The sequence below is a fragment of the Phodopus roborovskii genome, unplaced genomic scaffold, assembly GCF_943737965.1.
Source record: "Phodopus roborovskii unplaced genomic scaffold, PHOROB, whole genome shotgun sequence".
Lineage (NCBI taxonomy): Eukaryota > Metazoa > Chordata > Mammalia > Rodentia > Cricetidae > Phodopus > Phodopus roborovskii.
Window position 1 is genome coordinate 12,937,539 of NW_026125295.1, and position 15,201 is coordinate 12,952,739.

The 15,201-nt window shown below is 47.2% G+C and overlaps 1 protein-coding gene and 1 long non-coding RNA gene across 2 annotated transcripts; one reads left to right on the top strand and one right to left on the bottom strand.

Moving 5' to 3' along the window:
* Window positions 1-1,689: 1,689 nt before the first annotated feature.
* Ccdc51 (coiled-coil domain containing 51) lies at window positions 1,690-10,073 on the bottom strand. Its single transcript, XM_051203861.1, has 4 exons — window positions 9,962-10,073; window positions 4,422-4,741; window positions 3,074-3,238; window positions 1,690-2,669 (listed from the first exon to the last, which is right to left on the bottom strand). The coding sequence occupies exons 2-4, from the start codon at window positions 4,731-4,733 to the stop codon at window positions 1,917-1,919; spliced, it is 1,230 nt and encodes a 409-aa protein (XP_051059818.1). The 5' UTR covers window positions 4,734-4,741; window positions 9,962-10,073; the 3' UTR covers window positions 1,690-1,916.
* LOC127236311 (uncharacterized) lies at window positions 10,074-14,803 on the top strand. The gene is made up of 4 exons (XR_007835766.1): window positions 10,074-10,204; window positions 10,299-10,354; window positions 10,437-10,524; window positions 14,445-14,803. It is a non-coding gene; the product is annotated as an uncharacterized LOC127236311 (long non-coding RNA).
* Window positions 14,804-15,201: the final 398 nt, after the last annotated feature.

Here is a 15,201-nt window from a genome sequence, read left to right on the forward strand (position 1 = left end):
CAGGGAAGCCTTTCACATAGCCAGGCTTCTCTTCCACCGCCCCTCCCCATCTCAAGGGTGGGATAGGGGCTGTGCTGGCTTGTTTTATGTCAATTTGACCAAGCTTGAGTTATCTGAAAGGAGGGAACCTCAAATGAGAAAAATCCTTCCATAAGATCCCGCTGTAGGGCATTTTCTTAATTAGTGATTGATGGGGGAGGGCCCAGCCCATAGTGGGTGGCGCCACCCCTAGGCAGCCTTCAGTCCTGGGTTCTATTAGAAAGCAGACTAACACCACCCCCCACCCCCCCACCCCCGTGGCCTCTGCATCAATCAGCTCCTGCCTCCAGGATCCTGCCCTGTTTGAGTTCTTGTTCTGACTTATGTCAATGATGAACATAAATAACCTTTCCTCCCCAACTTGTTTTTGGTCATGTTTCATCGCAGCAATAGAAACAGACAGGGTCCTCTGGCTCTCCTGGCTTTCTAAAATGCCCTTCCCCTAGGTCTCAGAGCACCCCCCTTCCTCCACACCCACTTTCAGCCCCTGACTCCAGTCCCCTAGTGTGTGGTCAGCACATCCCGACAGTCAAACTGCCAACCCAGCACTCCCAACTCCTTATCCCCTCCCTCTAACCTTGTGCTCCACAACTCCCCCAAATCCACCATGGCTCCCATTTACGTTGGCCTTCCTGCTTCTGCAAGGTGCAGGAGCCCTGTTCATGTGTGGGGAGTCTGTTCCCCTTCAAACCCACTTATTCAACTAACTGTCCCAGTGGGGGCCTGGACACATCTGCACAGCCTTCCTCATCTGTACAGGGACAGCAAGGCACTTCCTGGCCCTTCGGGAGTAGCAACACCCTTAGGTGCTGGGGCTGTTTCCCCCCTAGGGAACCACTGTATACTAAGAATGATGGGACCAAATGGCCACGAGCCTAGGTTCTCAAAGGTGAGAACGTGAGGAGCCATTTGGAATGAGCACCAGCATCCAAGTGTAGAGGCTCCTTGTGGGAAACACTTCTGGCTCCAAAGGCACAAGCAAGCTCCCACCTGAAGCAGACGGCTGTGGTGCCCTCTGGGGTGGGGGCTGTTAGACCGACTCCCCACTGTGGTTCTAGTCCTGTAATACTCAGGCACCGAGCAATGCTCCACACATTGTTTACACAAGGCCACCCATGCCATTTAGCTGAGAAGTCAAGGGTCACTCACTGGTCCCTCTGAAGAGAGGTCAGGGTTCTCAGGGCAGTCCACTCCGGTGGTGTTTCCCGGCACCTTTAACTACGCCTCCACACGGCTGCCAGCACGGGTCTGAACTATGCCCATGCCTTTCAAGGTCCCAGGCTACATGGGGAGTACTTTGCGTCAGTGCTGTGGATAAGCCATGGATCTGTGATGATGTCCTGGCCTCTTCCTTCCTTCTGAGCATACTTCAGCAATAGAACCAGGAATTCTCTCTCCTCCCTTCCCCATGGCAAAAAGCTATGCGCCAGACCACATTCTATTCACTTGATCCCCTAGACGACAGAAAGGCCCAACAAGCAAAGGGCAAGTCAGGATATTCAAAGTGTGAATCTAGACCTCAGGGATAACCTCACCTAACAGTTCTGAGCCAGGACCAAGATGGGATAAGAAAGGAACTAAGGGGGTGAGTTTTCTCATTCCTGGTCAAACCCCAAGCCCCAAATTTCTGAAGTCAATGACAAAACTGAGTCTGATGTAAAACTCTTTTAAATAATACAAATTTTTAGGTATTTTAATTGGACATTTGCAAAGTTTTGATAATTAATGTAAATAAGCATTACCTACAAAATAAAATAAACCTGCCAGTGAGCCCCTCAAATGGTACTCAGTCTGAGGTTGTGTGTACCTCAGGATTCATCTTGTCACCAACAGACGCCACATTCACCCTCAGGCCCCTTTGAAGAAGGACCCCAGGGCTAACTGGTCTTGAACAGCATGTAGAGCATGGGTAACGTAGCTATGAAAGTCACACAGGTTACCAGTGTGCTGCAGATAGAATTCCTGTTGGCCTGGGCTTCTAGTCTCTGCTCCACATCAGACAGGGCCAAGATCATGCTCCCTTGTTCCAGCAAAGAGCTGGGCAGGGCCCCATCTACTGGCTCCACTGTGCCTGGATGTGCTGTAGCCTTTGCAAGCTGAACCACCCCAGCCATTTGGCTACACGTCTTTTCCAGGCCATCAAGCCGCTCTTGTAAGCCCTCCAGGCAGGAATGGACCTGTTGGGAATGACTGAGCTGCTCTTTCATGGCGGCTGAAAGGGCATCTATGTCTTTTCCTCTGGTAGAAGTACCTGTTGGTGACCCAGAGGCCTGGCCCTGCCCAGCATGCACCAGGCCCCTCAGATCCACCATGAGGTCCTTGAGGTCTCTCTGCTGGAGGGAGTAGCTGGAAGCCTGCTCACGGATGGCCTCCTGGAGACTCGCAGGCCCTTTCTGTGCCTCCAGGAGTAAGGCTTTCAGTTCTTGTAGCCGTACACGGTTAACATAGGTGGATCCCGCCACACCGATCAGAGCTCCGAGAACTGACCCAATGAGGGACCAGTTCTTAGTCCTCTCGGCCCTCGTGCGCTCCTTCTCATGACTCTCCCGCACGGCTGCAGAGAAGAGAGAGAATTTCTCCCGCTCTGAGTCTTCTGCATGCATGTAGGCTGCTCGGAGCCTCTTCTCTTCCTGTGGGAACAAAGTGGTGTCAGACAGCCTGGAGCCTTGTGACTGCAGCCAGGGGCCACTCCCCCGCCCCTGGCTCCACAAACACCTGCTGCAAGAACGAAGACAGAAAATACCTCCTTGGATGTGGAGGCAGAGCCATGGGGAGTGTGAAAGGCAGCCGCATGATCTCCCCACTGGGCGGCCATGCAGAGCATGTCTATAGGGAAAAGAATGTGGTATTTCCTGAGCCAGTACCTCTATCCTCTCCTCAGTAGTTTGGGTGTCAGTCAGCACTTTGCTGGACTCAAGAAAGAGCAGACAGGAAGCCTGGGGCCATGACATCCACAGTCAGGGTTACCAGCTCACACCTGGCCATGCTAGGGGCCTTGTGCAGGTGAGCGAGGGCTGCTTCCGGAGGGGCTCACCTGCAGCATCCTGTGCTCCAAAGTGGCCAGCTCCAGGTACTGATTGTCCTCCCTGGAGACTCGGTCCAAACGGTCCCTCACCTCCTTCAGCTTAGCCTGCTGAGCCTCTAAATTCTCCCGAGCTTCTCGAACAAAGCCGCGAGCCACCATGAACACTTTCTCTGCCTGCAGAGAGAATGTCAGACGCCATCAGCCCTTTCTGTCCATCCCCGCACGGGCTCAGCTCCACTGCTAACAAGGCAGCAGCTGAATAAAGGTCACTGGGGTGTTACTGTGAAAGGTAGAAACAGACCTTGGACATTATTAATCCCAGCTCACTCTGGCATGTTCAACAGGCGGCCATAGGCCACGCCCATGGGAAAGCACTGGATTTACTCATTCAAGCAGAAATAACATGCCCCTGAGAAACTTGCAAAAAGCAGTGACACAATCTTTGTCCACTAAAACCAGCCAGCTCTTGTCTGATGGGAACCACCATGAGGAACCCATGTTCTCTTGCTGTTTGCTGTGTGTTGCTGAGGCCTACAACACTACCATCAAAGCATTCAGTACAGTCTCCAGCTGATGGTCCTGGAAATTTCAGCTCAGCAAAACTCACTGTTACAAATATTTTCCAGGGAGAAGAGACGACCACGTGCCTAAACCTCAATTTCTTCCAACCACGCTACATTGCTCTGCATCTGAGTGGAGACAGGTGATGGAATGCATTTCTGCTGCCACCAAGGACTTGAAAACAACGGGCAGCTCTGTCTGTTTCCCAATATGATGTTTTCCAGTGCCCTCTACCTTCACACGATAAGGCAAAAACAGTCCACAAAGGACAATTTGCTAGCCTAATACAAGGGGGGAGTCATTAGCCAGGGACTTTTCAGAATGTGATTATTTTCATAGAGACCTTCACCCCAGTAGTGCAGACCCAGACTTCCACACGAGAAAGAGTCAACTATTTCAAACAGTGAGGTTTGTTTAAGAAAAGGCAAGTCTGAGCTGGGTGTGGTGACCACACCTATAATCTCAGCTCTGAGGCAGGGAGATCACAAGTTCGCAGCCAGATAGAATATAAATTCCAGGCAAGCCTGGACTTTCCAGACAGAACCCTGTCTCAGAAAGAAAAGAAGGCTAGCTGTGGTGGTACACACTGCAGTCCTGAGACTTAGGACGGCGACAAAAGGAAGATCAGGAGTTTGTCTACATGAGGGTTCCAAGGCCAGCCAGGGGTACACAGGACCCTGTCTCAAATAAGAAAGACCAAAGTGTCCATATATGCAGCTGGGAACTTCTCTGTTAGGAGGCCAAGCTGTATTTCCCAAAACAAAGGCAAAGTCAACCGCCAGTCTCCCCTCCTCACCTCGGTTACATTTCCCTGGGCCTCTCGAACTTCATTGAGTCCCACAAACTCTTCATATCTGTCCCACCAAGCCTTGGCTGTGGAGGACGCTTGTTGCTGAATGCTGTGGCCCAACACTCTTCCCAATGCTGGGAGGCGGTGATACAGCCCTAAGGCTGCAGCTTCTGCCCGCTTTTCTCTGGGCTGGCTGGGACCTGGACTGCACAGAGTCCTTGTCATGAAGAGGTCTGTTCCAGGGAAACCTCTCCTTACCAGTACATGGGGCACGCCCACAATGTGCTGCATGGCAAAAGCAGGGCTGCACCCTGTCATCGGAGGAGCTGTTGAGGGAGATACCAGATAGATGAGCCCCTGAATGAGAAAGGCTAAACATCAGGCAGGTCTCAAATGCTAGGCCTAGTGCCAAATAGAATAATTTCAGCACCGACAGCAAGAGGAAGGCCAGGTTTTCCTATGGGTCTGTAGGACAAGGGAACACATTTATGTTAAAGCCATTCCCCCTGGGAACGGCAGAACTAAGGATAACTTAGTTAACTTCCAGAATAATTTCTATGAAAGACCCTCACATCTAACTCCCAGCCTTACTGAGGCTGCCATTAAGATCTCCTTTGAAAGGGCAATTCCAGGGGAGGAAAAAAAGAAATCCTGTTTCCCCCACTGTAGTGTGCTTTACTTAGGTTGAAGTCACACCATCACACTGCCCTCCCACCTAACTTCAGACTACCAAGTCCCCGTATCACATGTGCCCCCTTCCCCCCCAGCCTAGGTCACCGCTCAGCAGGTCAGGCTTCTCTGCTCCCTTTTAGCCTGGCTTTCATGTTTGGGCCCTGACAACACCTACTTCCTCTGACATGAACAGGATGGGGAGTATCCAGAGTCAGGCATTACCCCTGCCCAAGAACCGATGGGACTCAGAACCCTGAAGGGAGGGCCAGGTTACCCAGAATCCCAGAAAAAAAACTGGCTATGTCCTCTGATCAAACCACACTAAGCCCTGAAGCAGTGACCACAGCGACACCTGGTGGCCAACAAGAGAAAGCAGAGGGAACTGGCAACAGGAGAGGAAGGGCTTCCTCACACTGTTTTGGGAATTTTGTTCCTTAGTTTTCAGGGATAAAACTTCTCCCGGTGGTAACTAGGAGACGGCAGTTTTGATAACTTCTTCTCTGTATACATATTGACTTGATCAATGTGTAAACAAACACAGGTATGCCTTGCTCGCAGCATCCCAGTCTTGTTCTCATCTGTGGTGCTCTTGAGCCCTTTTGAAAACAAAGCCGGACAGGCAGGGGCATGCCTTCTGGTCAAAGTGGCCTCAAGGCGAGCGCACACAGCGTTCATGCCCCAGTGGTTAGGTGAGCATCCCCAGTCCCAACACCAGGGCCCACAGAACACAGGAGACAGCCCCGCAACAGCTCTGTAAGTCTACCTTTCATCACAGCCAAGCACAGCCCTCCCATTTACCACTGCCTCACACCTCCCCCTACCTCCCTCCCCAGCCCTCTCAGTGTTTGTGATCAAACCTAGCAGAGCCTGGGAGTTAAACCCAGAACCTTGCACACGCTAGGTAAGCATTCTACCAGCGATCTGGGTCTCTAGCCCTTACTTTCTCCCTTGATTTTGAAGATTAAAAAACAAAACAAAAAACACATGCTTCTCGGGGAGAGCAGTGGGCAGCCTCTGACACTGCTCAGTCCTTGATGGAACACCTCATCCTGCAACTGCCCTATTGCTTTGCCCCTGTGTGCCATCAGATCCTCTGACACATGGCTAGAACGCCATCTCCTCTTGTTCTCCTCCCATCTCTCCTAAACCATCTGCAATGGCCTTCACTCCCACCTTGTCCCAAATGTCACCTGGTTCTTGTCCACCCCCACCACTAAATATGATGCACAATTCTTGATCCTCATATGTTTTGGGGGTCGGGGATTCGAGACAGGGTTTCTGTGTGTAGCTTTAGAGCCTGTCCTGGAACTAGCTCTTGTAGATTAGGCTGGTCTCGAACTCACAGAAATCCTCCTACCTCTGCCTCCCAAGTGCTGAGTCTAAAGGTGTGCACCACCACCGCTCAGCTGACCCTCACCTCTTTTGTCCTTCATCAGCCTGTGCCTTATGAAAGCTCCCTCTTCCTTCAATGGCCATTTCACCTGGCTTCCATTTGCCCTCATCTCCCTAAAACCCAGACACTTTTGCAGCCCAAGATGCAGGGCTCACATCCCTCTCTCATACGGTTTTCTGGATTTAAAAATGCTAGCGGGAGCAGGGCGGTGGTGGCGCACACCTTTAGTCCCAGCAGACCCTGCCTTGGGAGGCAGAGGCAGGCGGATCTCTGTGAGTTCAAAGCCAGCCTGGTGAGTTCCAGGACAGGCCTCAAAGCTATACAGAGAAAACAAAGAAATAAAAAAATGAAAATGCTAGAGGGCACTGGGATGTTTCAGTGGTGAAGAGAGCACACTGCCCTTTCAGGGGAGACAAACTCGGTCCCCAGTATGCAGATTGGTGCTTGCTACCACTGTAACTCCAAATCTAGGCAACCAATGCCCTCTTCTGGCCTCCATGGGCACTTGCATGTACATGAGCATTCCTTCAAACACACATATGAACATGTAATTAAAATATAAGGGCTAGGTGTAGTGGTACACCCTCTAATCCCTGCACTCAAGAAGCAGAGGAAGGAAGATATCTGTGAGTTCAAGACCAGCCTGGTCTACATAGCAAGTTCCTGGTCAGCTAAGACTACACAGTGAGACGTCTCAAAAAAGCCAGGAGTATGCCTTTAATCCTAGCACTCAGGAGGTAGAGACAGGAGGATCTCTATAAATTTGAGACCAGCCTGATCTACAGAGGGAGTTCAAGAACAGCAGGGGCTACACAGGAAAGCCCTGTCTTGAAAAACAAAAAGCAAACATATATATATATATATATGCATATATATATGTATATATATACACACACATATATATACATATATATATACACACACAAGCATATATGTGTATATACATAAATGATATTATATATAATATTTTTAAATAATTTACATTATAATTGGGTGTGGCACAAGTGTTTAATCCAAGCACTCATAAGATAGAAGCAGGCAGATCTTTGTGAGCTCTAGGCTAATCCAGGCTACACAGTAAGCCCCGTCTCAAAAATAAACTCAAAAAACTGGTTTTGGAGCTGGTGAGATACCTCAGTGGTTAAGAGCAATTGCTGCTCTCTTAGAGGTCCAAGGTTTAGTTTCCAGGACCTATATCCCATGGCTCACAACCATCTATATAATTCCAGCTCTAGAGGATCCAATTCCCTTTTCTGGCTTCTTCAGGCACTGCATCCATGTGGTATGTGGATGGGCAAGCAGGCACACACACCCATAAAAATTAAAGATACATTAATGAAACAAAACAAAACGCCACAAGGCTAGGGAGGTAGGTAGGTGGTACATTGTTCCTTTAGCATGGGAGAAGTCCTGGGCTAGACCCCCAGTATTGGAGAAGAAAATAAAAGTACTCAGCATACTCAAGGTGGTGCTCATACCTGCAATCCCACACTTGGGAGTTGGGCCAGGAAGACTTCCTAAAGTCCTGGGCTAGTCCAGTCTACAGAGTGAGTCTGTTTTTCCTTCCTTTTTGTTTTGTTTTGTTTTGTTCTGTGTAGCCTTGGCTGTCCTGGAACTCACTCTGATGGTATTCTGTAGACTGGCTTCTAACTCACGAAATCCATCTGCCTCTGCCTCCTGAGTACTGACTCTTCTGGCAAGTCTATTTCAAACCCAGAGAGAGCAAGAGGAAATGCTTCTATAATTGGTTGTGGTAATATTTGCATAATTTTTGACATACTAAAAAAAAATCACTGAATTGTACAAATTAAACAGCTGGGTTATATAGTAAGTTTTATATCAGTAAAGCTGTTTTTAAAAAGCAAACAGCAGGGCAGTGGTGGCATAGACCTTTAATCTCACTTTAGTCCCAGCTCTTGGGAGGCAGAGGCAGGCAGGTCTACAGAGCTAGTTCCAGGACAGGCAGGGCTATACACAAACTCTGTCTTGAAAAAAAAATCCAAAATAATAATAATAATTAAATAATAATAACTGGGCTGGAGAGATGGCTCAGAGGTTAAGAGGGCATATAAACTAGAGTTTGGTTCCTAGCACTCATACGGGGCAGCTCATAACTGCCTGAAACTCCAGTCCTGGGGTACCTGATGACTCTAGCTTGTGAGCACTCTCTACCTTTCTCTCACGCATATAAAACACTCATAATTAGAAATATTTTTCCAAAGCTGGGGGTACAGTTCAATTGTACAGCATTTGTGTCACGCACAGCACGTGTGTGTGTCTGTCTGTCTGTGTGAACAAATTCGAGCTTGCACCCCCCCCCCAAATCTGTGCCTTCTTCAGTCAAGACTTTTCCTCTGGATTCTATTATCTAAATGTCCAACCCATATCACTGTTGAAAATCTAATAGCAATCTATCTTTCCCTAACAAACTGCTTTTCCCATACTCTTCTCCACAGTGGTTGATGGCAATTCAGGTACAAATGCTAGGCTGACAATCTCACATCACCCTAAACACTTATTTTCTCTCCTATCTCAAATTCAACCCATTAGTAAAATCTCACTGACTTTCTAAACCTGCCATCTATCTCTGTTAGGGCTACACAGTGGTCTCCATGACCAACATGGGGGGGGGGGGACACGGGACACGACACACATCTCTCTCTTACTGGTCTCCTCACAGGTCCCTCTGCTTCTCTGATCAACTATCAACAGAGCAGCAGTGGTCTTTTCAAACAGCTCATGTCTCTTTCTGCTCAAACCCTGCAACGGTCCCACATTTCCTTCAAGGCAAAAGTCAGTCTTCACGGCTCACTGGGGATCCGTGATCATTCTCTGACTGCACTTTCCACTAGTGTCTCTTTCCCGCCAATGGGGGGGAAGGACTGGAACACAGCAGGCAATCCCTCGCTTCAGGGCTTGGCACTGGCTAGCTGTTCCCTGTCTACAGCTGGCTCCCTGGCCTCCCTCAAGTCCTGCTCAAATAGCCACTGAAGAGGTCTTTTCTAACCACCCTATCACAAATTGACATCCTACCTCCGAGGAAACATTCCTTAACCGCTTTCTTTGCTTATTTTCTCTCCCTACACAGGTCACATAATGTGTGATACATAGTTTATTTATTTGCTTTGCTGTGGGTTTTCCTTGCTACAATGTCAGCTTTGCTCACTCTCCAGTCCAGAGTCAACAAAAATGAACTAGAAGAGGAAAGAATTTGCAAACAGTTACACTCATTATTTCATAAAGTCCAAACTTTTCCCAGCGGCTCCGAGGACCAGGGGATGTTGGCCACTGCCATCTCCCATCCTATTATCGTCCCAGCCAGCTGTGCTTGCCTCGGTTCCGGAAAGGAGCTTTGCATGTGCCCTCCCCTCCACCTGCAACGCTTTCTTTCTGCTCGACCACAGGCCTCATAGCTACACACCACCACCACCACCCCGAGGTTCCCGATTGTCCCAGGCAGAAGGTGCCTTCCGCCTCATACCTTAAGAGCCTAAGCCTATTACGCTCCAGCAGTAAGCCCCGCGTCTGCCACTCAAATGACCCCTGACCGGTTAGCGCCCGCCCCTGGGTAACGCGTCATTTAAAAGATTTGAGGTAACTTCCTGCCTAGAAGCCAATCAGCGGGCCTGCTGCGCGGCATAGGCGCCGGCAGCGAGCTCCGTTTCCGGCTTAGGATCAGGGTTTGGGAAGGGGCTGTCTGTGGGCGCCATGTCGGGCCGCGAAGGTAAGGTTTGGGGTCTGGGGGATAGATGGACGGGGAACAACGAGGAGGGCGATGGATGGCGGGGATGGGCCGAGCATGCTCGTGTCGCCCACAGGTGGCAAAAAGAAGCCCCTGAAACAGCCCAAGAAGCAGGCCAAGGAGATGGACGAGGTGAGGACGGGAGCGGAGGCGCGGGCGGGCGCTGAGGGAATGGGCGACTGGCCTGGAGTGAACCTGCTCTGCCTCTCCGCAGGAAGATAAGGCTTTCAAGCAGAAGCAAAAAGAGGAGCAGAAGAAACTCGAGGAGCTAAAAGCCAAGGCCGCGGGGAAGGGACCCCTGGGTAAGTGAGACAAATGCTCCGAGCCAGCGGGTACCAGGGCGGAACTGGTGTGTCCGTTCCCAGGGTCGTTGGTGAAATGCGGGATCCTAAGTGCCCACTCTGGCCAAGCCCCCGACCTGTCTTGGGTCTGCAGCAGCAGTACGGAGGGATGGGAGCGGAAACGTGGCCAGGAAAATAAAACCTCTTGCCTCGCAGTCTTTGGCTCCCAGTGTAGGGAAGCCAGCCACAGAAATGGAAACAAAAATACTCTACAGACAGATGCATATAGCAAAGTTTCTGGCTCCACAAATTCTTTATAATTTGTTACGTTAGATCATAAAACTTTATTTTTGGTTTAGCCTTTCGAGACAGGGTTTCAGTGTGTGGGTTTGAAGCCTGTCCTGGAACTTTGTAGATCAGGCTGGACACGAACTCAGAGATTCAGCCTGCCTCTGCCTCCCGAGTGCTGGAATTAAAGACAAAGACATGCACCACCACTGCCAGGCTAGACTGTAGAACTTTTATTTGCTGCTCCAATTATCTATATGTTATTGAGTCCTGAGTCACCTTTGGGTGTGTCTAGACTAAAAGATAAAAGTCCAGGCTCCTTAACATGTATTTTGCTTTGGGTGTTATTTTTGTGTTTATTTGTGGCTGTGCCTGGGAGCCGTGCCCTATGCCCCATGCTCTCTCCACCTTGCTAACCCAATCTTCCTCACAGTTTCACATCTTTGGAATGAATCACAGGCTCAGTGGTCCTAATTCCGAATTTTAACAATGAGTATTTTTGTGTTTTATGTGTATGGGAGTTTTTCGTGCATATCTGAACCAAGTATGTGCAATGCCCTGAGATACCAGACCAGGCCTTCAGATTTCCTGGGACTGTAGTTACAGATGGTTGTGAGCTGGGAATGGAACTCAGTTCCCCCAGAAGATCAGCCAGTACTCTTAACTGCTAAGCTGTCACTCTAACCCCATTTTGTGTTGTTTTGTTTTTTAATTTTTGTGCCTCTTTTTGTTGTTGTTTTTTTTTTTAAAGATTTATTTATTATGTATACAGTGTTCTGCTTGCATGTATATGCACACCAGAAAAGGGCACCAGAAGTCATTATAGATGGTTGTGAGCCACCATGTGGTTGCTGGGAATTGAACTCAGGACCTCTGGAAGAGCAGCCAGTGCTCTTAACCTCTGAGCCATCTCTCCAGCCCGTTTTTTTTTTTTTTTTTTTTTTTTTTTTAATTGTAGTACCTCACACATGCTAGACAAAACCTATACTGTCATTCTATCGAGGCGTGTTGTTGCTCAGTTTCTCAGGCTGACCTTGAATTTATGATTCTCCTGCCTTCATCTCCTAGATAGCTGAGATGTCAGTGTGTGCCACCAGCCTAGCTTGTGTGCATTGTAAAAGCACTATTTTCTATTTTCTAACTAGTGATTATTCTGTCTGGTATCTGTGCAGTACAGATACTGGAATTGTCACCACAAGACCTCTTGCAATAGGTTTCTTGTTTATCCACACAGCAATGAAATTCTAGATGTCAAGATTGCGTTTTAGAATGAGGTCAGGTAACTGGGGCCTTCCTTTAATCTGTGATTATGTATAAGAAGGTTAAACCTTGGTGAAATCCTATACAGGTTGAACATTTATAATCTGTAAATCCAAAATGCTCCAGATCTAAAACCTCACCAGAAGTAGAAACTTCTACTCTCAGCCATGGATAATGAATTGCAGTCAAGTTGCTGAGGAAGTGGAAATATTAGATTACATTAACTTCAAGCTATGTGCACTGGGTCTGTATGGCGGGGGCGGGGGGGGGGGGTGGTGAAGCATAAATGAATGTTGTGTTCATAATTTGGTCCCATTCCTGAACTATGTATATGCCAAAGTTCCCCAAACCCTAAACACTTACAGTTCCAGTTATTTCTGATAAGAGAAATCCACTAGAAATACTTCTCTTAGAATACTATCTATTTGGATTTCTTGGTTGTTGTTTTTGGTTTTTTGAGACAGGGTTTCTCTGTGTAGCTTTTCCTGGAACTTACAGAGATTGGCTGTCTCTGCCTGCTGCCTCTGCCTCCCTAGTGCTGGAATTAAAGGCATGCACCACCACTGCCCAGCCTTCTTGTTTTAAACAAGGTCTCCTGATACAACCTGAGCTTGCCTTGAATTCCTTATCTTACTACCTAGGCCTCCAAATGCTGCGATGTGTCTCTATGCCGACTTTATTAAAAGATTTATTTTGTCACGTTTCTTTTGCACACTCATTCTTTTTATTTGTACTTTTTTTTTTTCCAAGACAGGGTTTGTCTGTATAGCCTTGGCTGTCTTAGACCTTACTGTGTAGACTAGGCTAGCCTCAGATTACAGAGCTCTGCCAGCCTTTACCTCTTGAGTGCTGGGATTAAAGGTGTGCACCATCACTGCTTTGTTGACCTCTCATTCTTATATTAGGCATAATTAATTGTACAGACATTTCACTAATTATCTACTGAGTATCAAATGTATTGGGCTTTTGTTTTTTTGTTTGTTTGTTTGTTTGTTTTTGAAACAGGGTTTCTCTGTAACTTTGGAGCCTGTTTTGATACTTGTTCTAGCCAGACATTGGTGGTACACCTTTAGTCCCAGCACTCTGGAGACAGAGGCAGGCAGATCTCTGTGAGTTTGAGGCCAGCCTGGTCTACAGCAAGTTCCAGGACAGGCTCCAAAGCTACACAGAGAAACCCTGTCTCAAAAGAGAGAGAGAGAGAGAGAGAGAGAGAGAAGTCAGGCATACTGGTGTCTACTTACAATCCCAGCCCTGTGGTGGCAGAGCCAGGCAGATCCCTGGGGGTCTCTGACAACCAGTCTAGCCCACTGGGCAACCTCTGGGCCAATGAGATACCCTGTCTCAAAAAAAAAAAAAAAAAAAAAAAAAACCAAAAAACCAAAACAAGGTTGATGGGGAATACAACCCAGGTGAGCCTCTGGCCCACACATTCAGGCACACATAAAATATGAAGGGAAAAAAGTTAGATTACTTAGGCAGAGCCCTGGCATGGTGGTGTACACCACTAATTCTAACAGCTATCCAGGCTGATGGAGACTGAGACAGAAGGATTAATTTTTTGAGATGGGTTTTCTATGTCAGTGGTTCTCAACCATGACCCCCTTAGGTCAAACCACTCTTTCACATGGGTTTCTAAGACCATTGGAAAACAGATATTTACATCATGATTAATTAGCAAAATTACAGTTATGAAGTAGCTACAAAAAGTTTTATGGTCAGGGGCCACCACAACATGAGGAACTGTACTAAAGGGTTACAGCTTTAAGGTTGGCAATTACTGCTATATAGTCCTGGTTGTTCTAGAACTCAATATGTAGACCAGGCTAGCCACAAACAAGAGATCCTTCTGCCCTCTACCTCCCAAGTGCTAGTATTAAGTCATGCAACACCACACCTGATGGAAAACTCTTTTCATTCAGTATGATTTGAGTATGTTTTCTCCTCCCCCAACTTTCTCCACCTCCCTACACATCAATTTCTGTGTTCTTTCTCTGTTTTAAAAAAGAAAAGAAAATCAAAACAAAGCGTGGGGAGCGGGGTACAAAAAAGGAGTGAATTTGAAGCCTACTGGTACTGTTGGATATGACTTTGCCATAAATAAAAAGTAAAACTACAAAAATAGAAAGACTACCAGGTGAGAATTAAGACTTCTCACATGAAAGCTTAAAACTTTGAACACCAAACATCAAGACTTATCTGTGAAGTGGGTTGCTGTGGCAGGAAAGCTACTAAGCTAATCTGAAGGACACAATAATGTAGGCGGAGCGCTATCTTTGCCTAGGAGAGATGGTATTGATAAAGGAACTATGTTTGTTCTTGCCATAGTAAATGCTCAGTTCAAGAGCCAAGTAATACTATCTATATTTTTCCTTAATCAACTTTTCTCTTTGCAGCCACAGGTGGAATTAAGAAATCTGGCAAAAAATAAGCTGTTCCTCATATCTGAGATGATGGTGACCCTCTTCCATTCCTATTTAAACATCTGGATTCCCTACTATAACATCTTTGCCACCTACAGCTAGAATGAAGTGTTATCTTAGAGCCTGTTGTACATTGTAATAAACTTTTGTAAAAATAAAATGAGTAATACAATGGCTCATTGTCTCTAGTGTTCAGCAATTCCTACCTCAGCTGTGAATTTAAAGTAAACCCAGTCTGGGATCCTACCAGAGCCTGCTGTTTCCTCTGTTTTCTGTATCACTTTGAATTAAACCAGCTCATTAAAAGGCTATCATTCTTGTGTCGTTGTTTATCTAATGGTATTCTTTTACAGAGATTGGTATAAAGGAAGTACATTTTGTAAAGAAAAACACCTGTCTTTCACAATATCCAAGTTGCCCTATTTGTGTTGAAAGACAAACTACTTTAATTCACGGCAGACGCAAGCTGGAAAGCTAGCCTCCATATAGTGAGTTTGGAGTTCATTTGAGACACCCTGCCTTAGTGAGTAGGATTCCCAAGCTTGGGTCACACATCTGACAAATGCAAAGAGGGAAAAGGTTGATCTTGCTAAGCCATAACTCATAATTCATATTTTGTTTCTCATTGGCTTAAAGTTCTTCAGTGCTTAAAAAAACAAAAACCACAGTTCTTCAAATCAGACCCTAAGGCAGTGGTTCTCAACTTTTCTAATGCTTTAACCCTTTAATA

Bases quoted from the DNA above. Each gene is read 5' to 3' on its own strand.
- Ccdc51 (XM_051203861.1), bottom strand. From the start codon at position 4,733: ATGACAGGGTGCAGCCCTGCTTTTGCCATGCAGCACATTGTGGGCGTG. The intron at 3,239-4,421 runs GTGAGGAGGGGA...TTCTCTCTGCAG, and splicing joins CCCAGGGAAATGTAACCGAG to GCAGAGAAAGTGTTCATGGT. The intron at 2,670-3,073 runs GTGAGCCCCTCC...TTGTTCCCACAG, and splicing joins TGGAGCACAGGATGCTGCAG to GAAGAGAAGAGGCTCCGAGC.